The 25,252-nt window shown below is 40.5% G+C and overlaps 2 protein-coding genes across 7 annotated transcripts in view; one reads left to right on the top strand and one right to left on the bottom strand.

Annotated features, from left to right (window-relative positions):
• Positions 1-2,603, top strand: part of slc5a11 (solute carrier family 5 member 11) — a 7,696-nt gene extending 5,093 nt beyond the window's left edge. Inside the window, exons 14-16 of the mRNA XM_078270626.1 lie at positions 267-482; positions 1,025-1,199; positions 1,312-2,603. Of these exons, the coding sequence (XP_078126752.1) occupies positions 267-482; positions 1,025-1,199; positions 1,312-1,544 (624 nt within the window). The 3' untranslated portion in view covers positions 1,545-2,603. The remainder of the gene's footprint in view (positions 1-266; positions 483-1,024; positions 1,200-1,311) is intronic.
• On the bottom strand, positions 1,976-25,252 carry arhgap17b (Rho GTPase activating protein 17b). 6 transcript variants are annotated; one of them, XM_078270624.1, is made up of 21 exons: positions 24,871-25,252; positions 20,538-20,577; positions 14,162-14,266; positions 13,431-13,507; positions 13,139-13,250; positions 12,778-12,854; positions 12,512-12,614; positions 12,082-12,150; positions 11,842-11,923; positions 10,827-10,954; positions 10,175-10,286; positions 10,008-10,089; positions 9,745-9,825; positions 8,619-8,732; positions 8,433-8,524; positions 7,964-8,102; positions 6,876-7,160; positions 6,196-6,317; positions 5,694-6,113; positions 4,332-4,383; positions 3,275-3,390 (listed from the first exon to the last, which is right to left on the bottom strand). In XM_078270624.1, the coding sequence occupies exons 1-20, from the start codon at positions 24,921-24,923 to the stop codon at positions 4,376-4,378; spliced, it is 2,301 nt and encodes a 766-aa protein (XP_078126750.1). In that variant the 5' UTR covers positions 24,924-25,252; the 3' UTR covers positions 3,275-3,390; positions 4,332-4,375. The 6 variants fall into 6 exon arrangements, with proteins under 6 accessions (XP_078126745.1, XP_078126751.1, XP_078126750.1 ...); XM_078270621.1 differs by having other exon boundaries at positions 3,275-3,368; XM_078270622.1 differs by having other exon boundaries at positions 3,275-3,368; positions 4,338-4,383.

Here is a 25,252-nt window from a genome sequence, read left to right as displayed (position 1 = left end):
AATCATTTTGTCAAGAATATTACTTATTCATTGAGAAGAAAAAAGAAATACTGCAGAAGAAAGAGATCCAGCATACTTTTACTTACTATAGAGCACTCCTAACAACAGGCTGTACACATAATTATTATTAGGTATTTAATAAATGTATAATCAGAAGTATTAAGTTTATACATCTTTATGTGAAAGCTGTGCTGAAACAGCTGTAACTAAATACATGTGTGATTGTGCTTTTCGTCGACTCTCCTCTCCCTCCTTCCATTCATCAGGGTGCATTCTGGGGCCTGGCTGTTGGCCTGTTGGTGGGCTGCATCCGCATGATGTTGGACTTCATTTACCCTGCGCCCCTGTGCTACGAGGTGGATGACAGGCCCGGGGTGTTGAAATACGTCCATTACCTATACTTCTCCATGTTGCTGTCCTTCATCACCCTAGTTGTGGTGGTTGTAGTCAGCCTGGCGACAGAGGAGCCCAAACCGGAGCAGGTGAAGCCACTTAAACACATCTAAATTTCGGTTTTAGGTTTATTTTCTGTATTGTTTTATTCAATTATATTGCACTCATATTGATGGTGACAAGGCACAGAAAGACCTCTTCTTGACCCACTGATTCAGATGTAGAGCAATTAAATTAAATTTTCAAGTTTTTATTGTTTTATTTATTGTTTTTTACTAGCCTATTGCTATGGTCCATTAATGCCGCTACACAAGATACAAAGAATACAAGGCTCTGCTCATTTTAACATCCCTCTACAGCACCACAAGGTGTCAATAACACTTCAGGATACCTTTAAGACAAACTGATATTAGTTTGTAGTACCCCGTTTTCAAAACTGTGACCAAATGTATCATCATTTGGGTACTTCAGAAAAGTATGTCTGTCTATTTTGTGCTGGAATTTACACCTGACTGAACAGCTTTTAGGTGCCAGCCAGACATATACTTTCCTTTAAAATGTCAACAGGAGAATAAATCTCATTCCCTTAGATCTTTGGAAGTTAACCTTTTGCATGTCTTCTTTTGAACAGATAAGTCGCCTCACCTGGTTCACTAGGTTTGACCCAGTGGAGCCCAAAGAGCAGGTCTTCTCAGTGGAGCGGAGCACGAAGAGCTTAGAGGTGATCACTAGTCAGACGAATGAGATGGGAGTCACAGGAAGAGAGCAGGAGAGCAGCAACGGAAAAGCATCTCATCACAGGAAAGGTGGGTCTCTGTCCTGCGTTGCCATTACACTTTTCCATTTGACCATTTGTCAGTCAATGAACACGCCTTCTCCACCATTCAGTCTCTTCTCTCTCCCTCCTGAACTCTCCAGACTCTTTATCCTCCGTGTCCGGCGTCCAGAGCCAGTCCAGGCTGACGTCTGCCCTCTACTGGCTCTGTGGGATGGAGAGAAGGAAGGAGGGAGATGATAAATCTGTGACGCCTCCTGCACCTGCACAGGCCATCTGTTCTCTGGAGGAAAAGCCACGTCTACGACTCATTGTCAACGTCAACCTCCTCGTTTGCCTCTCTGTAACTGCCTTTATCGTTGGCTACTGGGGTTGACAGACGCTCTCAATGGACACGTGTGGAGTGGGTAAAAACTTGTGTGCAGCTTTTTTCAGAGTATGTGAAGAAATTCTACTTTCTTCTTGTTTTGGTCCTATAACTAACAGTAAAATACATACATTATATATTCATACAGTGATTCCATTTCCTTCAAAACATGTTTTACTTGTAAAATGGATCATATGAAAAAGATCTTTCATTTATAGTAGTTTTACATCATTGATGCCTAAAAGATTGCTTATGTCAACTATTTTGATGAAAGCTCCACTTATACTGTCTTCAGTAAATTAATCACAGCCGAATAATATACCTAAACTGGCTATGATGCAGACAGTCTTTTGCACAATGGCCATCTTTGTTTTGAGGATTTTCTTTATTACATTTTGACAAAATGGCAATTAACTAATGAGAAGAAGCTGACAACACTGTACAATGTTGAACAATCTTTAATTATCAAGTGTAATGATGCATTGTATGATACATTATGTGCAGAAAAGCCAACATACAAATGCTGAGAAGGAAAAAAAAAAAAAAGGAAAAGAAACAGAGCTGAAAAACACCCCCCAACAAGCTAAAGATTGTCAGTTGTAGTAAAAATTATACACAAAGAAGAATTTGGCTGTATTTGGTCATAGCTTTGAGGGGAGTGATCAGTTACAAGCTATTTATTGAAAATGCATTTATCACAATCAATCTGTTAGAAAAAAATCCCTTTAAATGATAAAAGCTAATCTTTGAGCATCAAAGTCATTTTGAGCATGATAAATCAGGTCAGTTGAAATCAAAATTCAGATAGAAAACAAAATAAAACTCTACCCCACTGGATTACTAGAAGGAAAACCACCTGAAATACCCAAAATACAGCATGTGTACTGTGGAGAGGACACCACTGAACAACTGCATTTTGTATTGCACAAAATATTTGGTCGTTAACAACCATAATTGAAGCCGAGCAGCTCTAAATCTTTATTTAATTTCCTTTGGCCCATTTCCATTTCTTTGGTCCTTCACACTAGTATGTTTAGTGCGCTGCAGTGTGTGACAATTATTGAAAAGCCCTTCTAAAAAAAGCCAGTTGAAACTGATGAATTGGAAAATGCTAAACAGATCAGCAGTGCCTGGCTAACACTCAAATATCTCCACACAACTCTGCTGAATTAAAAAAAAATACTAGTTGTCGGGTCTATGTGGTGCTAAAACCAGATTCACAGATTTCGGTCTCCAAAAACATTCATAGCACTGAATCTATAGTATTGACAGCAAGATTGTAAAAAAAAAAGGAGACAAGTGAAAGCTTAGCACCCGTTGAGTTGAGCTGCTATACAGTATATTCAGATTAAGTCCAATAAGCGTTGAGGCTAGCAAGGCTCTGCAGTCCAATCTTAAAATACCCAGCAGTATTTAGAACAAAAGGAGTGATATAAAGCTAATAGCTGGACATTAGTTTTGTGGTTTTGAGGTCTCTGGTTTGACTCTCAGCAAAACAGAAGAAAAGGCAGACATTTTTTTCTCCAAAAAGCACTCTGGCATCCTGTGAGTGGAGCGTGACGAGCTGGAGCGAATCGAAGCGTTTGAGTTACCGGTCGATTTTTGATTTTAAACATTCAAATATGTTACATGAACCAGCTGTGTGAAGGAAGATTTTGATGAGAGCGATCCATCTTTTTCTTCACAGAGCGGTGAACTCTGTCTGGATCTGAGGGTTTAGTTGCTGGGCTGGGGTGGTGGCGGGCTCTTGACCACCAGAGCTCTCCCCTTGTTGGTCCGCAATCACCTCAGGGATGAGGGCTCGTCCAATCCCCTTTAGGAATAGACCTCCGTCTGCACAGGACAGTTAGGGGGACTGATCAGCAAATTAATCAGTTTAGAACTTGTCTTGAACTTGAGCCTAAGCAATGAACCAAACTTATATTAGCAACACACGCAGTTTCAAACTGGGAAGCGTACACACCACCTTTGCACACTCCGTAAGACACCAAGGATCGATATTTCTATTAAGTCAACATTGCAATTATAGTACCAATTAACGTTTTAGAGGTGGAGACAGTTACTATATTGGAGAGTATCCTTGGTGTGTTAATCGTTAAATGTGACAAATGTTCTACATAGATCTGTTCAAGAAAATGCACAAAAACGATAACAGCACACTGTCAGTTTAAGGTCTTTAGTATGTTTAGATGTGTGTAGTTTACACAGAAAACCGCATGTTAGTTATTACAGAAAACTGTTAACAGGCAAAAGCCATCCAACCATCCAGCATTGATGATGGTGTGGGAATCACAGGAATGTTAAAGCAGAGTTAAAGTGCAGGACAAATGCATAGTAAATATATGTATACAGTATAGGCATGGGCCAGTTACCAGTTTCAAGGTATACCACGATTTGAAAAAGTCAAGATTTAAAAACCACTAACATTTTCTGTCAATACATTGTGTTCAATGGAAACAAAAATGTTTTTTACCCAGACATTTAAAAAAAATCACTGCGACTTTACTTTTTTTGGAGGGAACATTTTTAGGCCTTTATTGACAGGACAGCTGAAGAAATGAAAGGGGAGAGAGAGGGGGAATGACATGCAGCAAAGGGCCGCAGGTCGGAGTCGAACCCTGGCCCGCCACGTCGAGGAGCAAACCTCTATATATGGGCGCCCGCTCTACCAACTGAGCTATCCAGGCGCCCGAAACTGTGACATTTTTGCCAGGCCCATGCCTAATACAGTATATGCACAGCAACATAGACATGCAGTGGACACAGAAGCAACACATCAGCCAATCAGATCCTTACCATTACCTGCCTTGCAAAGCTCATCTTACAGGCAGATCAGCAGCTCAGACATCTGTAATATTTACACATTTCCTGTCATGCGTCAGATCACCACAGTTACATTTAGTGTGTGAGGCACTATGACAAAGTCAAACCAAAAGCCAGAAAGATAAATAGAGAGGAAGCTGAAATTACTCAATACTGAATAAAGTATTAGCAGATGATCAGCAAGTGATTCCAGTCGTTGCAATGCCTACACAGAAGAAGAAATCATGTTTAACAATGTTAAACATCAGTAAAGACGTGTTCCTGTTCATTACATCTGGAATTATGAAATTATTTCATTCAAACGGTGCAGGAGTGCCTAAACAGTAAACTCCTTCATTCTTTGGCTGACTTTAATGGTGGGATGTAACCAAGTGCATTTACTCAAGTACTGTAGTTAATTTTGAGGTACTTGAGTATTTCTATTTCATGCTACATTACAGTATACTTCTACCCTACTACAATTCAGAGGCAAATATTGTATTTTTTACTCCACTACATTTATTTGACAACTTAAGTTACTTGGTAGATTTGGATAATACTAAATATGATCAACAAATAAATGATGATGTATTGTTATAGGTTAAGCTACCCAGCAGTTTATAAAATAATTAAAATCAGCTCCACCTTTACCAACTACAACATTAAAGTGAAGAACACATTAATCAATCAATAATTGTACTATAATTATACACTATACATTATTCTGAAATATGCAATTCTGCATAAAGGGTACTTCTACTTTTGGTACTTTAAGTATTTTTTTTCACCAATACTTGTGTACTTGTATTTAAGTAGAGATTTGAATGTAGGACTTTTAAGTGAAACTGAGTAAAGCAAATATTGTACCCTTTTCTCAACTACATTTACTTTACAGCTAAAGTTACTAGTTCCTTTGCAGATTATGATTTTACATTCTAAACATATGAGCTTATAACATATGACAAACTGCTAAAGGTTAAACAACTCAGCAGTATATAAAGCAATTAATTAGCTGCATCTCTACCAGCTACATTAAAATGGCACTTAAATAAGAATATAAACACTTACAGGAGCCAGTAATTGATTTCACCTGAAAAACTTGATCATACGGTACACATGTTCTGAATCTGCACACAAACACACACTCATATACAGAGAGAAGCTTCTTCCACCAATATTTTTGTTAGTATAAATACCCTTTCTTGATTTCCGCTGCCTTGTGTACATTTTCTGATTCTTTTTCAGCATTGCTGGTACTATTTAAATATCATAATACTGCACACGTTTCATATACTGTATAATGTAGTATACGAATACATGAAAAGCATGATTTGTGAGGCACATGAAACTGTTTACCTGTTATTATCTTGGAGGCGGAGCCGCAGATGCCATTACCGTCGTCATTGGCATTGACTGCAGGTTGTGGGGGCGGTGGCATGCTGGGTCGGGGCCGTGGCCTGGGTGCCGGTCTGGAGGGGCGAGGGAGAGATCCAGAGTGGTAGAAAGACAGCGGGATGGAGTGCGATCCATCATGAGGCGGAGTGTCAGGAGGGGTGGGAGTTCTGGGGGGAGAAGGCTCTGACTCCCCCTGGGCCTGGTGGGCTTGAGGAGGCTGTGGGGGTGGGTGGCTCGGGGCATGGATTGGGCTGTCTTTGCCGAGTTGGCGTCTGGGGGTGATGGGTGGGTGATGAGTGGAGCTGGATATCTGGGTGTTGCTGGGCTGGGATGCAAAGGCGCTGGACTGTTTGGGCGGGGCTGGGGCCTGCTTCTTTGTGCCTTTAGAGGAAAACATAATTACATGATATTACCAATATTGATGGTATTAAAATAATTATTAGAGGAATGTACATTCTCTCACCTCTGCGAACCATGTGTGGACTAGGCCCCCTGGATCCACCCTGAGAGTGGGGGGTTCCTACTGTAAGATGGACTGAACCATTCCTCTGGGGAGGAGGGGTGGACATTTGCTCACGGGCTGGGCTGTGGGAATACAATGAATCCAAATGTTAATCCATCAATATGTCATCTGTACTTTAACATATTTTAACAAAGAAGTGCTGGAAGAACTCATGCAAGCAATATATAAAACATACTGCCATTCAAAAGCTAATTACATTAGTTATCACACGTGGAATAACTCACAGAAAAGTTTGTTCAAGTTACAGTAATGTGTTACATGCAAAATCAGACATTGCCACAAAGACGTCAAACACTCCAACAGACACGCAGGCAAGAATGGACTGGTCAATCATCACAATAAGCAGGGAGGATAAAGGTTGCCTGTAATCAAAACATCACATGATTTGTGTTGCATTGCATTCTTAATTTGTAAAAATGAAGTAAAATTAAAAGCTGAGGACGTAATAAACATTTGTTATTCTAATGATTTTATAGTTTAGGCCTTTTGACACTGGAACTAAAGACCAATCAAACACACGACAAACATAAAGGGCAGGTGAGCACAGGATTTGCTGATTTGCTGATTGGCTGCGAGCAGGCGGTGGAGTATTGTTGCTACCTCAGCTCGCTCTTCCTTACCTGCTCTCCTCTGCGCTGAGCTGGGTTACAACCTGAGGTTGCACTGTGGCTACCTGGACCCCACCACCCAGACCACCACCAACACCACTACTAGCACCCCTCAAGCCAGGCTGCTCAGCCTCTGTAGCTGGGGACGGGAGCTGGGGCAGGGGCTCAGGCTGGGCAGGACCCCCGGCTTCCAGAGGGGGCAATGGGGGTTGGAAGGTGGGTGAGGTTAGCTGTGGCTGCTTTCTATTTACAGTGTTGGTTCTACGTGGAGTGGGCTCCGGCTGTTTGTTAACAGTGCTAGGGAGGGGGGAGAGGGGAGAGAGTTCAGGAGGGCAAACTACACGCCATCAGACAGAATGTAAGAGCAAGAGACCGAGACAGACAGAAAGAGAGAGATGGTGCAGGAGACAGAAAAAGACGCCACTTCCTGAGTTCAATGAAACCAGTTCAGAAGGAAGAACCCCAAAAGGACATAAAACCACATGACAGTGACCTTTTAAATAGAACTTTGAACAGCGACATCTCTGCAGGGACAGATGAGACAGATGCCACACTATACAAACAAAATGCAACAGAGGAAGCCCACACAAAACATAAAACCAGCAACCTACAGTGTGACCCAAGCTTTAATTGGGAAACAAAGGAGATAACACAAAAGTACACAAGAGTAACACATGAGAATTATAGCTCTAGACAAAATAGTTTCCCACTGAGACTGAAAAATGATCAAAATGTTTTGTTTTTTTGTTTTTTTTAAAGAGCTTTTTCATCACATTTGGTACCAATCTTGAGGAAAACATAACTGATTAACTTGTGCTGAAATCACCTCAACATAAATGTGGTGCAAAAATCACAAGAAAAACATCATTCCCTTCTTTTACTTATCAATAACTGGATTAATGGGAGCTACATTAGACTGTGACACAGCTTTGAAGTCTGGACTGGGCAGATCTTCCGTGGGTGTTTCTGTGACTGTGATGGACTCGTTGGCCACTACATAGAGAGCCGACACGACCGGGCCCCGCGACTCCTGCCTGCTCAGTGTCTTGGGACGGGACGAGAGAGTGAGGGGCAGGCTGAGGTTGGGGCGAGGCAGGTACCTGTCTTTACGGGGGGTGTGACTGTCCCCGTCCTGCCCCACTAGGCTGCCTGGGCGTTTCCTATCCAGGACGGGATCGGGGTCTGGCGTGGCTGAGTGGGTGGGCATAGCAAACATGCCCGATACATTGAAGTCCACCTCTGGAGTGAAGAAGGTTGGAAGCAAATTGAGAGACGAAAATTACAATGATGGTAAAGATGATCTTCTAATGCTTGTAATAATTTACAGTAGAAAATATCAAGAGTATGAGATGAACAATAATTTGATACAGACATTTATGTTCTTCTCAGGATGATTACAGTAGTTTTGGCAGTTATTAGGAATTAGTACACCAACAAACAACATTCAAGGGACATTTCACCCCCTTAATCTCTCGTGTTGTGTTCTCTTTTCTGTTCTGTTCTGTTCTCTTTAAGGTAAGACAGAGAGAAGAAGTACTTTTGCAAAAACGACAAACCGAGATGTTTTACCTTCAGGGAAGAACCAATCAGCATGCTGGATAATGGGCTCAATGATGGCAACCACATGGACAGATGTTGCTGCTGCCATCTCTGCCAGCGTCCTGAACACAACCAAAGACAGGAGGAAGCTTTATCAACCTCAGCTTCATTTTGTACTGGGAAAGGTAACATGACGTAACAATACACAGTTCTTACCCCTCAGTCTTTGCCCATAGCAGGTTGGGCCCAAGGACTATGGCGATGTTGCTGGGAGTCATCTTATTAACCTCACTGTTCTGAGCCAGTTTAGCCAGAAATTTCACAAGATACCTGAAACAGAGACTCCAATTGCTTTAAAAACCTCTAAGCTACTGAAACAGTTTCTTCATTGCAGGCTAGTTAGCCAACTGGTATTCTAAGCCCCAAAGCAAACGGATGGCCTTGGTGTGGATAGGAGTTGCAGCAGCTCAACCAGAGTAGTTTTTTTCTTAAATTGTTTGGGGATTTTGGCCTTGAAGGAGGTCTGAAGTGGTAAAAGTGACCAGTATTTTACAATATAAACTACAATTACCACCTTGCGGTTGTATGCCTCAGCCAACTTGCAGTTTACATCCATGTCTTTCCAGACTCATATAATATATGTAGTGAAGACTTTAAAGCAATTTAATAAAAGGTATAAAGTGTATTTTATCTTCAACCAGGCATCACAGAAGATCTATACAATCACCACTGTTTCAAGGTGGACACCCATGATTAGTGTCAATTTAGTATCTTCAGTACCGTTGACAATCAAAATCTCACAAAATATCACTTCATCCTTAAATCCAAGTGGATTTTTGTGTCAAATTTGAAGAAATTCTCTCCAGGGGCTCCTGAGATATCACATTCACAAGAATGGGAGGGATGGACAACCCAAAACATAATGCCTCCAGCCACGGCTGACACCCGGGCATATATTATATATATATATATCATAAATTAGAGAGAACTTAGAAATATAAGGATCATTTTGTGTCACAGGAATAAGTTTTCTCAGTTTTCTTATTTTTCATAACCACTTTTTTAAACATCTTCAACCCTTCAGATTTATCTTGGGACCCCGGGTTGAGAATCATTGTTATAAGCAGAAGCGAGTGCTCTATTGAGACGTCTAATAAGGCATCAACATGACTTACTGAACTAGGTAGAATCTACAGACACACTTATGAAAGTGAAAAACGGAACAGAAATTAACTCCATACATTCAGTTCTGTTGATTTACTTTTTGAAACTAAGCAAAAATGCAACAACACGTTGTGGTGCATCATCTGAACGGATACAAAATACCTAAAGATGCTCTTACCTGAGGTTTGCTTTGTGAGTCTTTGGCAAATGGTCACATGTCACCCACAATGCCTGAAGCCTCTTGTCAGGGTCAGACACACTGAAACCACACACACACACACACACACACACACACACACCATTAGCTTGTTACACAAGTACCAGAATATCTAAAGCAACCTGGGAGTACACTGCTTCAGGTGTATGTGTTTAATTCTTATTAGCACAGAGTGAGCTTGTTTTACAGGATATTAAAAGAGCCATATCTGTGTGTCTTCTTACTTGGAGGCCTGTGTCCACTCATCATACAGGCCAAAAGTCATTAGAGGTTCAGGAAGTTCCCTGAGGTAGGATTTCAGGGCTCCTGTGTATGAAGAGAAAAGCTATGAGAAAATGATCTAGGCCAGATGGTTTCATTTTTTTTTGCGGATTTGTAGAAGAGGTTGTACCGGCGACGGCGTGGGGATCAGAGTAGAACTCCTCAAGCTGCGAGGTGGAGCAGTCCAGCGCCGCTTTGAGCTTCTTCAGTTTGGAAGCTCCGGCAGCTATTCTGAAGAGTCCCTGCCAGGAAAACGTAGAGAAAATGACTGATTAGTGCTTTTTTCGAAAGGTACAGGTGACCAGTTTCATCCTAAAACTAAAGAAGTGAGTCTGGGTTGGTATCAGTAAAGGAGAAGTAAAGCACACAAATTCTACTAAATGACTGAGAAAGTCAAGTTGTTTTTGTTAGCAGTAGAGATGTGGCTCTTTTGGGATGAGTAGCAGACAGATGTACAGCAAGAGTTTAGTTTACATTAATAAAACTGCCCTCCTTGGGGAGTCCAGTGATACGGTTACATTTTTAAGAGTGCAATAGTGATCATGCTAATGCATAACAGATGCCTGCACACACACAGTGCTTGTTTCCTCAGCCTGTGGCAAATTGACCACAAGTTAGCCACAGATGTTTCCAGACTGTATGTGCCATTTCTAGAGAGTAATCTCCTTCCAACTCCGACAGAGTGAAGTTTTATGGGTAGAAATTTTTGTCCAAATTCTGGTTAATTAACCCTCAACTTTGCCCTAGTTTCTCCTACTCTTCTGCCATCACTCTATCCATACCTCCTCCTTCATGCCGGTCTCCAGCAGCATCATGACGCAGGCCTCCAAAGGCAGAGCGATCTCACGGTTACTCCTCTTCAGGTGCTCCTCCAGAGCCATGCCGAATGCCGGCTTCTCCATCCAGCAGTCTGGGAGAGAAGTCAGTGTCTTTACACTCAGTGTAGACTAGTGCTTGACAGCATTTCTGTTCTTTGTCTATCAATTATTCTTCTATAGTTATTTTATAGTTGACAGTGAAGATGTAATACTGCTAGGTGTAATGATCTCTCCTTTCATCCCACTGGCTTGCTGTCACAGTGATACTTTCCCTGTCTGAAGTCTTTATCATGCACATGCATACATGTTAAAAGCCTAGAAATCCTCTTTCTCCAGGAGAAATCTAGCCAAGTAAATCAAGTTTCTTCAATCCCCCCATTAAAGAATTTCTCATTACTGCAGGAAGCTGATTGTAACCTGGTTACTTAAGTGCATGTAAACGCACTATGGAAACACAACTTAGGAGAGAAACTGAGATTTGATTTCTGAAAAATGACTGAAAAATTTACTATGCTCCTCTTTATTACCATCAGTCTGCTGTATGTCCACCTCTAAGCTGTTAGTACTTCATTAAATAGAACCAGAGGAAAAGCAGAAGTGGCATTAGATAAGTCTGAGACAGCTCTCTAAGTACTAAAACTTGCGTGGCGATTATTGACTAGTGATATTACTGTGATTGTGCTCAAAGTCGATAAAAAAACGGAAAAACTGAAACTTTCACGGAGAAAGAGAAAGAAATGCTTTGCTTCCGTTAAGCTGACTTTATTGATTTTTTTTATTTGCACGATCAAGGACAGGTGCAACCTAACAAGCCAGGCAACATTTCTAGAGTATAGAGCAGCTTGTGTGCTGTAGAATGTATTAACGAATACCAGCTCTAAAACTACATTGGGGTTTAACGATGAATGCATGCAAATGTTATGCTCTATTATATTGTTTGCAGATTTAATGAATGCATGTTTGATGTCTTTCTGTTCACCTTGCTGTAATTGGATAGTCGGTATAGCTGCCTCCAGAGCTGCCAGAGACCTCCTGTGGTAGTCTGCCTGCGCCTCTAATAACTGGTAGACATACACAAACAAACAAAAACATATATAAACAAACCTTTGGCATACAGTGAAGCAGGAATTCAACAAATAATACAGTTATAGTGAAATGGAACATATTTGCATCACATTTCCATTTTAGTTCTAGGTCTTTTACACCGAGGTGCACCCACCATGACAAAATAGCGTGCATGATCTCCCTCTTTGGAACCAAAGTTGTACAAATCTGCAGCGAGCTGGTCCTGTAGGATTAAAAAAATATATATATTTCCATACATGGCAAAGCATTATGGCAACCTTAAACCTGCTTTACTTTGCACAGAAACCTTTCATTAAGACGCACATGAACTCCAGATGACAAAGCAATGACCTTTAATTACGTGGTCCTAATAATGTGCATAGCGTATTTGTTCCTGTTACAAGGCTTCCTTTGTTCAGCCAGTTCATAAGATATGATCCTAACCTGATGAAGAGACCCTGGCTGGAATGTACAGCCATCAGATTAAAAGTGTCTTGATTAAATACTGTGTATACAGCATACCGAAGTGAGTGAGTATTAAATTAGAAAACTGAATTGCGAGAGAGATTTAAAACAAGATCTACCTTGCATATTTCTACTTTGTTGAGAGCCTCGTCCATCTCATCTTTGAGCGAATCAGTCTTAGCTGCCATAGCCTGGTTGGTGGACTTTGTTGCCTGGTACCACCTGCCGGCCAAAACATTATTTAGACACTTGGTCTACTGTTAGCATGAGCATATTTGATTTGAAAAAGTTGCCTTTCTATCTATGCAAACTTTTGTTCATTTGCAATTAAAGTTAACATTTAATAATAATAATAGAGCTGAATGAAGACTAAGACCCAGTGTACCTCGTCTTGGCCGAGTCATAGTCCAGAACCAGTTTGGCGAGTTGTTTTCGCTGTTTTAGTATATTGGGAATCTCGACCTGTGAGAGAAACAGTGAGGATCATGAGTACAGCATGAGTACACACGCATGTCATAGTCAACACTGAGGATAACACCTTTCCCGTGAGAACTTTTAACAATATGAATCATGCAGAATGGTGATCTAACACACAAGATGCCAAAGGCCATGTTGAATTTGCCACAATCCGAAGATTAAAGACACAGTGTGTACAGATCTTGTACAGGCTGTTTTACAATTTAAATACAGATCCATGCAGGTCATAAGGGATCACTACAGTATGAAGAGAGTTGCAGTGTTTTCACCTCAGCCAGCTGGTTGAGAGGATCCAGGATGTCTCTCTCAATCTGGACTTCATGGTGCATCAGTTCAGCCGCTAGTCTGCTTTCAGCCTCCCCACACACATCCATCATCTTGCTGCTCACACACAGGAATGTATACAAATATGAAAAATGTTAATGTGAAAGAAAACACTCAGACACACAAGAGGCCCCTTGTTAGATCCTTCACATTCCTTCCACTCAATCACTTTCAATGTTGTATTATGGTTAATTGAGATTAATGGAATTTTATTTTTGAGATAGACAGGCATCTCACCCAATCAGACTCTCATCTCCCAGCTGACTGCCTCCCTCCTGCATGGCCTGGGACAGCGTCGTCAGGGGAAGCTTTTTCTGCAAGCAGATCAGCAAATAATGTTTAGCCTACTTTAAGTATGTAGGGGGAAAAAAAAGCCAAAAGATAACCCAATGACAAGCGTCTACGATTTAGGTAATTAGTGCAAATAATCTTTATTTTTCAGCCATACATATCAAAAGCTATTGGGAGTTTTCCTCATTTAATAATTATATCCTAAAATATAAAAGTACGACAAAGTAACATAACACTGATTTTTTTCAGTTTTATTGTGTGTGTGTGTGTGTGTGTGTGTGTGTGTGTGTGTGTGTGTGTGTGTGTGTGTGGTAGGTCTGTTATTCAGCGATAGTGAAGCTGGCAGGAGGCCAGTGCTGAATATTTTCCTCTTGAGTGTCTCTCATATCAATGTGCTGCATTAAGAGGAGATCCTGTTTTATAGCACAAGATAGCAGATTCTTGCTAATACTGACAATGGTGTCACAATGATTCACCCTTATTTAATTTCTGTATGAGCTACAGAGTGACTGACAGCAAAGTGGAAAACTTTACATAGAGATCCTGACTATGTAGGGTATTGCTAACATGCTGAGATAATAAGATGAGGTTATGATACGCCTGTTCAAAGTTGCAAGTGTCTACAAAGTGCAACTGCCGAATGAAAAAACAGTAAAGAGAAACTGAGCATCACTTACATGTCTCTTCTCTGTGTCTGTGCCCAGCTGACCCTGCAGACAGGACACCAGCCTCTTGTGTGTGTTGTGCGACACCAAACGCACCAACTCCAACCGCCTCTCGATCTGCATGTGCACACAAAATGTTATAAAATCCGCACAAACAAAACAGGCCAACTGTGACTGTAGAGGATACATACGCACAGATTTTTCCTGTTTAACTGAAACAATCCAGGTGAGAGTTACAAATTAAAAACACAAGAAGCTGCACCAGCGCACATCCAACTCTAAACTTTCCATCCTGCCCTTGTTATTGAAAAATGATGGAGGATGTCAATGCTGTTTGTCTAGCTGTATTCTGCAGTGTGCAGTGTTGCAACAGGCAGCTCTGACAGCCAGATGGAAGGAATCATGGCAGATAAGTAAGAGACTGATGTATTGTGGTCTTTACTGCTAACAGGGAAAGCTTCTTTGTCTCAACATATGAGGACTCCATGCAGAGATATTAGGAAGAACAGATGAATCATTCTGACTGCAGGCCTGATCTACTGGTAATAGTTCATGAGCAGTATCATATGTAGTTTTGCATGTTTTTACCCCATATCTACAAATAATGTATGCTTTACCTTACCTTATGTATTCAGATCACTTTTCTACCTTCCAGGCCAGTGGTTTAAGTTAATTTCACTGCCAATATTGAATACCCATTCAATACATTTTTCCCCAAATCTATACTCTGTGTAATGGTTACTTCACCGCAGGAACTCATTAGAAAAAATAAGACACAAGGGAATGCTTTGACCAAATGAATGTAACTTACAGCAGAAACAGTGACTTTTATAATGTAATTGACACAGAAAACGTATTCAATGTGAAATGGTCATATATGGCCGATGGTCGATACTCAACCTGCTTCATAAGGTCAGTATCAATGCCGATTTGGATGCAAAGCATCAGTGCGTTTTGGTGAGATAGTTAATCCTTCACAGTTACTATTTATAAATTAATTTCATTTGTGGAAGTTATATTTTCTTCACATACAGCTAAAACTTGTGCATTAAAGAACAATCCATTAGGAATGGGCGAAAAAATTAAGTTATCTAGAATACATTTTCTGGAAAATCAGTTGAGAATATGAGAGTCTGTTTTGGACAATCCAGCAATATAAAAATCAGATCAAGTTACTTCATCACATTGAAAATGTCAAAATTATATAAAAATCCAATATAGCCATAAACACGTCCTATTAATTGATTTGCAACATTGCCCACAATGGCCTAATATAAAAAGATATATTACTGCGGAAAAACACAGTATCCAAGAGCTCAAAAATCAATCCTAAAATACAAAAAACGCTGATCTTCTAAACATAAAAACCTGAATTTTGTACCAATGAAAGAAGTTGCCATTTCGCATCCAACTCTGTGAGCTCAGATGTCAGAGTGTCCTTGAATGCACCACGTGAGAGTTTTCAGCATAGATATAGAACAAATTACATATATTGCTTTATATCTATGGTTTTCAGTCTCTGCTTGCAACTTTATGACCATGTGACAATAACGTTAGTCTACTCTGAAGTCTCAGGTCTCTGCTTGTTGATTTTCATACGTTACTGAAATGAACTGAAGCCAGTGGCAGAATGGTTTAAATAGTCTAATAAACTAACAACTTGCTTTGGGAAATGCGGTAAGGTCAAGTATACAAACATTATAGTTAACCTGCTAAAGCGTGCAAAACACTAGTATAGTTTTTAAAGCCAATTCATTTAATGTAATGTGTTGCTCGTTTCAATACTATTTAAGTATCCACTTCCTCTTCCTGTTTGAGTGTAAACATCTAGCTGTCTCACTACATCCCCTTGTTTGTTGTCTGATCCCCATCTTGCTCTCACTCTTCTTCCTTTAATTTTATTCTTGCTAATTCGCTGTTCTCTTTACAACATGTCGTGCTCTCACTCACACACACTTTTCCTCCTCCCTCTCCCATTACTCTCGCCTCCCTCTTTTCTGCAGCTGTTGCTCCATGCCAGACCACAGCTGGATTTGGCTTCCTCGCCTGGACCCAATTGATTCGCTCACCATTCAGCTGATCCCCAGTTCTGATTAATGCGTGGAAGTCTAGCTCCATCTGGTGACAGACCGATTGGATCCAGACCTCCAACACTCGGTGCCAAGATGGAAAGAAAGAGGCCTGAGTTTTTCATGAGTGTACAGAATTGCAGTCTGTTTTGCACCATTTACATCTGAAATGTCTCAAAGTTGAACTATCCTTCTCTGTTACTTGTCTGCTTCTTTTTACTTATGGCATTATGATGCCGCTATGAAGTATTGGCATAGATTCAATAATGAAAAATACTCCTATAACCTCCTTTTAACATAACCAATTAAAAAGTAGTCTGTTAATCTTAACTTTCAATTAGCCAGCTTCACGTCTCAATATCAGCCGGCTTTACTCTGCTCACAAAAGGAGTTCTGGCCTCAGGGAGAAACTAAATTATGGAAACAGACTATTGCGACACACACACTCTCACACACACACACACACACACACACACACGTCATAGAGTTGAGGAGGGAAAAAAAAAACGCAGGAAAACTCCCTGATCACAAGCACACACAATCCCTTAGGCCTGCCTCTCCAGTTATGGAGCTGTCCAAAGGTTTACAGGATAGTTACTGCCATCTTTTTTTCCAGACAGCAATGAAAATAGTGAACAGAGCTAGCTGACGACCTCTGACCTGCCACAGCAAAAAAATGTGGAACGTCTAGTGAGTCACAGAGGAACCCGGGAGGGTGGATACAGTTTTGTTTTCTGGCTTGGAGCTGCTTTGGCAGACTGGATAGCTGGTGAACTGATGGCTGATCTTGTTGGCAGGATGGCTGGTTAGCTGATGACAGAGCAGAAACAGGATCTCCAAATAGTCATGTCTGCTTAAAGAAATAGTTTGACTCGCTTATTCTCTTTCTAGTCTAGAGTTAGATGAGAAAAATAAAATATTCACAATATTTTTGACTAAATACACCGATGTCCATATTGCGGCAAATATTAGATGAACTGAATATTAAAAGGCAAATATTACAACAGCTAGTAAGTCTGGTAAGTTTAGAAAATTAAATCGCTTTACTGTAATGCAGCCTTTAAAACCAGGAAAAGATAACACGTATCATATCACGATAATTAAAAGGGGAACTATGCAGCTACTTTAGCTTAATTTACCGTCACTGAACAGCTTCGGAGTTATTGGAATGGTTATATGACTTTTTTCGAGTTGAATGGTGGTCGTCTCGCTCCCCCCTAGCGCCTGTTGCAACTTTTGGCCGGCGAGCCACCGGCCTCAGCGTCAGGAAGTATCGCGTGATATCAGGTCTCGCGATGTAACGAATTGCTTTATGCACTAAACACACATACGTCCATTCAGGAACCAGCTAGCAAGAACAAGGTAGCGATGGAGTTTTTCACACTATTGGCTGGCTGAGCCGGCAAAAAAGAAGCAGAAAGCTAGGAAAGCATTGTCGGAGGAACAGAAAAAGAGGAAACGGCAGACTGACCGAGCGAGTTTTTACACAGTGTTGCCAAATATCTATTCCGAAGCTGTGGGGGGAGCTCTATAGAGAAACCTGAGAGCAAAAAGCAAACAGCGAAGAAATTGCCAAAACTGCTTAGCGCGCCTTTAAGTTACCTTTGGATAAGGCTAATCTAGCCGTTTCCCTCTGTTTCCAGTCTTTGTGCGAATCTAAGCTAACCAATTCCAACATATGAGAGCAATATGGATCTTCTCATCTAAAACTCGGCAAGAAAGCTAATAAGCGTGTTCCCAAAATGACAAACTCTTCCTTTTACAGAACGAGCTGGTGTTCTGACAACGACAAGGAAAACTAACACTGTAGTTGTCTGTTGAGCTCACTCGCTGGTTAGCTGACAGATACCTGCTTAACATATAGTATCAGATATGAATATACTCCAGTATCCACAACAGCAGCCCATTGTGTATCCCAGTCAAATACTAAGCTATGGGACCAGTTACAGCCTGACTCTCTACTGTAGGCTATGTGAGAGCCTCCTCAACTCTCCCACTGAGGCAGGACGTGTCCAAACAAGACAAATGCCTTGGCCAAACGACTATGGAAAAAATGGAAAAGAAAAGACTATTACTACGACACCATGGAAATCATAGTGTCAAATTTCAAGTTGGACAGTTCATGGAAAGGGTTGTGGGAGCGTGTTGGGGAGGGGGAAAGGAAAAACTATTCTTTCTCTGCTCATGTTTGGAAAGAGGGAAAAACTTTCCCAACTACTGTGATTCAATTGAAATGCTGACACTGATTCACAGCTCCAAGAATCAGTAAACTGTGAGCTACACATTTATTTATCAACATGACTGTAATCAGGGTACAGATTCTGACTTGGAGCTCAAGTTGTTATGCTAAAAGAAATCCAAGCCACTTCAACTATGCTGACTGCTTGACAATCACATTCCTCACTGTGAGCTGGAGCTAAAGGAATGTCTAACGCAGCACAAAGCTCCTGTCGTTCAGGTCGAGGACCAAAGACGAGAGAAGCATTCTCTGGAAGGGTTGGGTCGGTTTGTGCGCTGTGCTTTTGGGCCAATGGTGTATGGCTAAATTTAACTATTACCGCTGTGAAAGCAAAAAACAAGCCTTAACTGTGTTGAGAACAGCAAAACAACTACATGCATTCTTGCTTAAAAATATAAATCTATTTGCTCACCACCAAGTGTTTGTGTTGTGTGTTACTGTGTGTGCAAACCACATGAGGTTCATAGTTCACTGCCGCATGTCATAAAACATTGACGTCTATGATTGAATGAGAGGCTTGACCTTCACTTTTTCTTTCACAAAAGCTACTGTAAGCATGCTCTGCTTTTCTCAGCCTCTCTTGTATTTCTTTACACTCTTTTCCTAGCAGTGATCTCATATAGTTTCAGTAGACACACAGACACACAGACACACACACACACACACACACACACACACACACACAGAGAGAGGGAGAGAGAGAACATTGCCAGGGTTTGCCTTGAGTGGAAAACCATGGGGCATTTTTCCTACAGTGCCCAAACCCCTGGGCTGGCGAGGTGTTACTGAATGAAAACCTCCCCAGTAATGTTTTAATGCCAGCAGTTGTACTCCAAGACTGCAGAGAAACTTGGCATCAACAAGCTGCTCAAGCATGATGGCTTTAACAGAGCCTGTGAGGAGAACTTGTAAGCCTTTTGATAACTTCCGCATTTTGCTCTTCCTGAAAACAACTTCTTAAGGAGCAGTTTTTACACTGAGCTACAGTAGTGTGTATTGCGATATTTTCCGTGGCAATACTGTATCGATACACAAACGCCAAGTATTGATCTTTTATTATATATGTATTGGTCAGTTTGTCTGCTTGACAATCCTATTTTGCAGCAATACAATTGAAGTGAGATGAACAAACAGAGAAATCTATATTTTTAGATAAAACAGATGTTGACAAAGTTTCCTTTTGGGGAAATTATTTGAAATTGGGAAAAATTTGAAGTTGGGAAAAAGGTAATACATTGCAATATATCACAGAATATTGCAATATGTTTCAAATAGCAATAATGTCGTATCGTGACATAAGTATCGTGATGATATCGATGTGATTCCCACCCCTACATGCTACCGGCCAGTAAGCTACGCTGTGTCTGTTTTTTCTTAAAGCGTAACTCTCGCCAAAATGCAACCTAGGGTCTTGCCAAGAGTTGTTCAAAACCTCTCTTATTAGTAAACTCTGGGTACACAAACAATGTTGTCAATGCTTTCGTTAAGGTGTAGAGACCCTGGTGATACTTCGAGCAAAGTTTCATGTCGTGTCGAGCCTTCTTAGCGTTTTAAAATTAGCTATTTTGAGGCTAGCATAAAAGTGCCCCTAGCACTCCCATTCAAAAGGCCATTTGACCGAAAAACGAGAATACGGTAAATCTTAAAAGTCGCGCTTCCGTTCTAAATATGCTTTTAAACGAAAGTTTGACTCGGGTACATTCACAAAAAAACCCTAGGTTGCATTTTGGCCAGAGTTACGCTTTAAGACGTGCGCAAGTGGGCAGGGAGAGAGAGAAAAAAAAATACTGGGGGAATCGCCAATCCTGCTTTTGATTTCGATAGTCAAAACCGAAAGCCCATTTCGCACGATTTTCAATTCTTTAATCGTGACACCCCTATCTCCGACAGTTGAGCTCGATGGTGTTTTAAGCCCCCAACATTGACTTCAAGGCAGCCGACTTCAAGGCACCTAACCATTGCCTAATCCTAGTGCCTTCCAGGCAGCGCTGCCTGGAAGACGATGTTGGGGGCTTAAAACACCAAACACCGACAGTTGATGTATATGAACAGTGACAGAGAAGAAGAATGTCATATTCACCTGTAGGAGGTCATCCTTTAGCACCTCAGTTTTCTCAGCCCTGTTGATGGAAACACAAATATGAAGCCAAAGGTTAAATACTGACAATATATTTTGAAATACAAACACAGGCAGAAGAACACAACTTCGACATACAGAGATAAGACACAATACCATCAACACCCAAACAACATAATGCAATTCAGAGGATGTGAGTTAGGGGCACACCTGTCCTATGGTAAGGAATTTGAATTAAATGCATATTAAATGAGTATTTTGAACTTGTCTCACACTCTACTCTAATGGATCACAAGTTATATTTCAACAAAACAAGACCTAACTTGCTGTTTAAACTCAAATAAACTGATGAGCACACAGCAAACAAGACCATCAAACTAAAACAGAAGTGCACTTCCAGCCCAATCTGTCTGTCGTTTGTGCCTGCAGCAAAGTTACACAGCCCATACTATGCTTAAATCCACAATAAAATGTTGTCACACGATAGACCTGCTAGCAATGTGAAATATCATTTCTGCACACATGCACAAGCCCATCACCACTTGTGCCCGTGGCTCTTTTCCATGATGGACCTGTCGGATTCCTCCCCCCCTGCCCAAACACAAACTTCCTCTTGTATCATCTTCACCTAGTTTGTTATGGCAACAAGGAGAGGTGTGTGTATTTGTGTGGGAGTTGCCAAGTGGCTTGTTGATGTCTGAAACACACTGAACTCACTGCACACTGTAGCAGAGTCTGCAGAAAACAGGACAGAATCACTCCAAATTGCTTGGAAAATGTTGAGAAAATGCCAAAATCACCTCTGAAATAAGATACCCATTTACTTCTTTATGTGACCACAAACTCTCAAAAGAGATTTCCACCCATTTTTGGAATTTTGCTGAGCTTGTGAGACCAGCAAACGAGCTCATCGCTCAACCTGTCGATATCTAACAAATACACCGACCACACAGGTATTACGTCTACACACGCAAATCCCTGAAGACCTGTCTCCCTGCTCTACCAGAGCAGGCCCACACTATAGATTTCAATCTCACAGGGATCAATTAACCCTCTCCCACACAAGAGCTATTACCTAATACTGCTGTAAGCTACACCCTACAGATACAGGCTTACCTCACTAATGCCTGAAATATCCTCCACCATTTTTTGAAAAACGGCTTTGGCTGCACTCTGCTGTCGCCAGCTCATACAATGAGTAGAAATATTTTAACTGGTCAAAGATTCTTATTTTTTATGATTCTACAGACAGTTTTTCATTATATGTGATCAGTAATTTGCTGTTTAGCACGCAGTATAAGTACTGGCAATCATACTGTAATGAGGGCACTAAGTGTCAAAAACTGTCTGATAATCGTTTTTAAGACTCTCAAATGTAAATATTGCCTGGTTTTCTTGGTCTTCTATGATAGTGAATAGAATATCTTTGGGTTTTAGACTGTTGGTCAGACAAAACAAGGAAGTCACATTTAGGTCCTGGGATATTTTGATTGACAATTCTGCTCTTTTCGGACATTCTTCAGACCAAGCAATTTAACAAGAAAATCTATAGCTATATAGAAAATAATTGTTAGCTGCAGCCTTAGTTGGCATCAAAGTCTGGTCAGATTCATAATCTTGTTCACTTATTCTTTCATCAGACATTTCCAAATTTCAATCAGAATTTTGCCAGTTTTAGACTTTTTTTGAATACATTTAACATTTGTGAAATGTTCATGTTGCACTTCTTGTTTTGTTTTGAAGAAAATACTGATACTCTCAGTATATACTGTAGATTCTTGAATTGATGGCTTGACTCTTGATATATAACTAAACTGCTTTTTTTCTGCTAATTTCTTCAACGTACACAGCATCATGTCCTGAGCAACAGAGCTTTCCAGGCAAAGAGGAAACTCATAAAATATGTTTAAAACAGATTGTATATATAAAATGGGTACAAATAAATTACTTTCATGTAACACTAATGTGGGCAGCAAATATATACATTCATACAAGAAAGTCACCGCTTGTTACTTTACTTTAACAGTTAAACAAAGGTTGAGATGTTCTCTCATATATATATATATATATATATAGATACGATCTGCAGCCAGAATACCGACACACTGATCCACATGATCACATTACACATTCGGCTTTATTGGCTCCTGAAGGAAAAAGCTACATGAGAAATCTTTAGATTCCTATCAATATTGAATCAGCATTGATTTGACTGGAGTGCAGCTTGGCTCTGGTCAGCAACTATTGTTCTAAGAATAGACTCCCACAATGCTGGAGCCCAGACCCTCAAAGAACTTTGAGCAAAACAACACAGAGAGGCAGAAAAAGTAGAAACAGTAACTGTTCGTTGTGTAAAAAAACACCTTTTGATTACTAAGCCAGTGAGAAAATTCATCAACCACAGAGTACTAACAGTAAAATCCTGTTTATATTCATGTATTATATACGTTTTGTTAAAAGTGTTCTGTGTAAGCTTCTCTCTCCAAAGTGCTCCAGAGGTATGCAGGTAATCATAAACACTGCAAGCTTAAACCACAATGCAACAACTACATGTAAATCAAACTGCTTCCTCTTTTATAAAAACACCCCTCTGTGGCTGTGTGACATCCCCAACCCTCCGCTGTGTCCTCGTCAACAACCATGGAAATGCTTACTGCACAAAAACCCTCCGTGCCTGTCCCTTCCTATGCCAAACAGAGAACCACATCATCACAAACCGTCATGGGGGACACAAATTCACTGGTTTGTGAAATATAGAAAAGGTCATCCGAGTGCTATTGTAGTAATCAAAAGTCTATAGTCAATAATGCTTTTATATGTGGAAAAAAGATTACTTTTTATAGTGCACAGTAACAGTGTCCGGAGCGGTGGAGGGGATGTGGTGGAGACTAAATCCATCTAAAAATCAGGTTCAGGCTAAATATTCAGTTAAAAAAATCAAAAGAAGGAGCTTTATGATGATGTAAATGTATACTTTTTCTTTAAGTTTGTGTAATCAAACTGATGTAGAGCTGCAACGATTTGTAGATTAATCGATTAGGTGTTCAACAGAAAAATAATCGGCAACTATTTTGAATATCGATTAATCATTTCGGTCATAAAAAGAAAATTGGAGTAGCCTATTTACTGCTTCTCTTTGTCAAATTTCAGTAAACTAAATATCTTTGGGTTTGTGACTTTTGGTCAAATAACTCTGAGAAAACCAAGGCTAGCGGCTACAGGCTTGGAAAGTCATTTTGACGACACATTACGAGGATCATCTGCAGACACCATTAATGCAGTAATAACTGGTCTCAGTGGTGGCTGCTGATAGACAACAGGGCTGGAAACCCCTGTAGGGAAGGAGATGAAGGGAGAGGCGAGGAAGAGATGGTATAGATATTTTGTGTGTGTGTGTGTGTGTGTGTGTGTGTGTGTTTAAACTCAATGCCAGTATCACCACACACCAGGAAACATGTGTTTGTGTATACACCCTTGCCTACAACTGCAGAAATAACAGTATGATCTTATATAGACCTCTACTGAAGTGAAAGCTGGAGACATTACAGGGGCCCAAAGGATGAGAGCCTGCAGGGCTAAACAGTATTTCTTCTGCAAGCTCAGAATTGCTACCTCCAGGTATACTGAGCGATATAGGAAATTAAATTAATCTTATTATAACTCAAACTATTAGTCAACTGACAACTAATTGGAAACTATAATTATCAATTAATCCCCTTTGCAATTCCATCAAGCAACAATTACAAATATTTCCTAGTTCTAGCATCCAAATTGAGGGAATTTGCAGCTTTTCTCAGTTGTATGTAATTCTTAAAATAGATCTATTTGTGTATGTTCATCTTTGGCTCACAGAACGTATGATTTCTTTACATTACATTTTTCTACTTTCTTTGTATTTCATAAAAGGATTAATCAATAATGAAAAGAATTATCTACAGCCCTAAATCTAAAGAAGTCACTGACTGATTACTATCACAGACACACTCTAAGCCCCCACATAAATAGGAGGAGAATAGTAAAACCTAATACTTAATTAAACGACATCTGGAAAACCATTCACCTTTTCAAACTCCTTGTTTTGTCCTAAAAAAAAACAAAATTCATGTGACATGTGGACAGGTGTAGTTTCTTTTTGACATTACTCAACTTCAAACGGATGCTTTACTTTCCTCAAACTATATTACGCACAAAACGTAACCGAGCCCAGCCCTTCCCCCAAGACAGACGATAACACTAAATATTGACAAACCATGAGAAGCAACAGTGTTTGCCTGCCAGAATGTAACCTATATGATGTCAACTTGCAATACTGCATGTTGTTAAAACACACACTCACCTTCCAACTGTCTGGTTGGCAAGTTGCTTCATGCGATTAAACTGTTTCTTCATGTTTTTTCCTCCTCTGTGTCTCCTGCAAGTGTGTAAAAGTTAGCGGCACCTCGGAGCGCTGTCGTTCATCCACCGTGGATCTAAAAGTTGCGCTACGTCGCAGCCATTGTGGCTGAAAGGGCTGCGCTGCGACCACTTTTACGCACTACAACTGGATGGTTTTACTGATTGAACTCGGTAACATTTGGCTGTAGGAAGAAACGCAAAGAAGTTAGTTGAAACAACTCATGACAAGCTGCTGGATCCCCATTGACACGAATATCCGACTTCCTATTAAACTGGTTTGGTTGAGGGGAAGGAGGAAGTGCCTTTACTTCCCTACTGTATGC

Source organism: Sander vitreus, chromosome 15 (assembly GCF_031162955.1).
Source record: "Sander vitreus isolate 19-12246 chromosome 15, sanVit1, whole genome shotgun sequence".
Taxonomy (NCBI): Eukaryota; Metazoa; Chordata; class Actinopteri; order Perciformes; family Percidae; genus Sander; species Sander vitreus.
Note: the sequence above shows the minus strand (reverse complement) of the source record. Positions and strands in the feature narration are given on the sequence as shown.

What these genes read in the sequence shown, in the direction of transcription:
- arhgap17b (XM_078270619.1), bottom strand. Translation starts at nt 24,923, where the DNA reads ATGAAGAAACAGTTTAATCGCATGAAGCAACTTGCCAACCAGACAGTT. An exon ending in TAAAGGATGACCTCCTACAG is followed by an intron (nt 14,267 to 20,537) that starts GTGAATATGACA and finishes GTGCACATGCAG; the next exon opens with ATCGAGAGGCGGTTGGAGTT. An exon ending in ACTCACAAAGCAAACCTCAG is followed by an intron (nt 8,733 to 9,744) that starts GTAAGAGCATCT and finishes TCTCTGTTTCAG; the next exon opens with GTATCTTGTGAAATTTCTGG.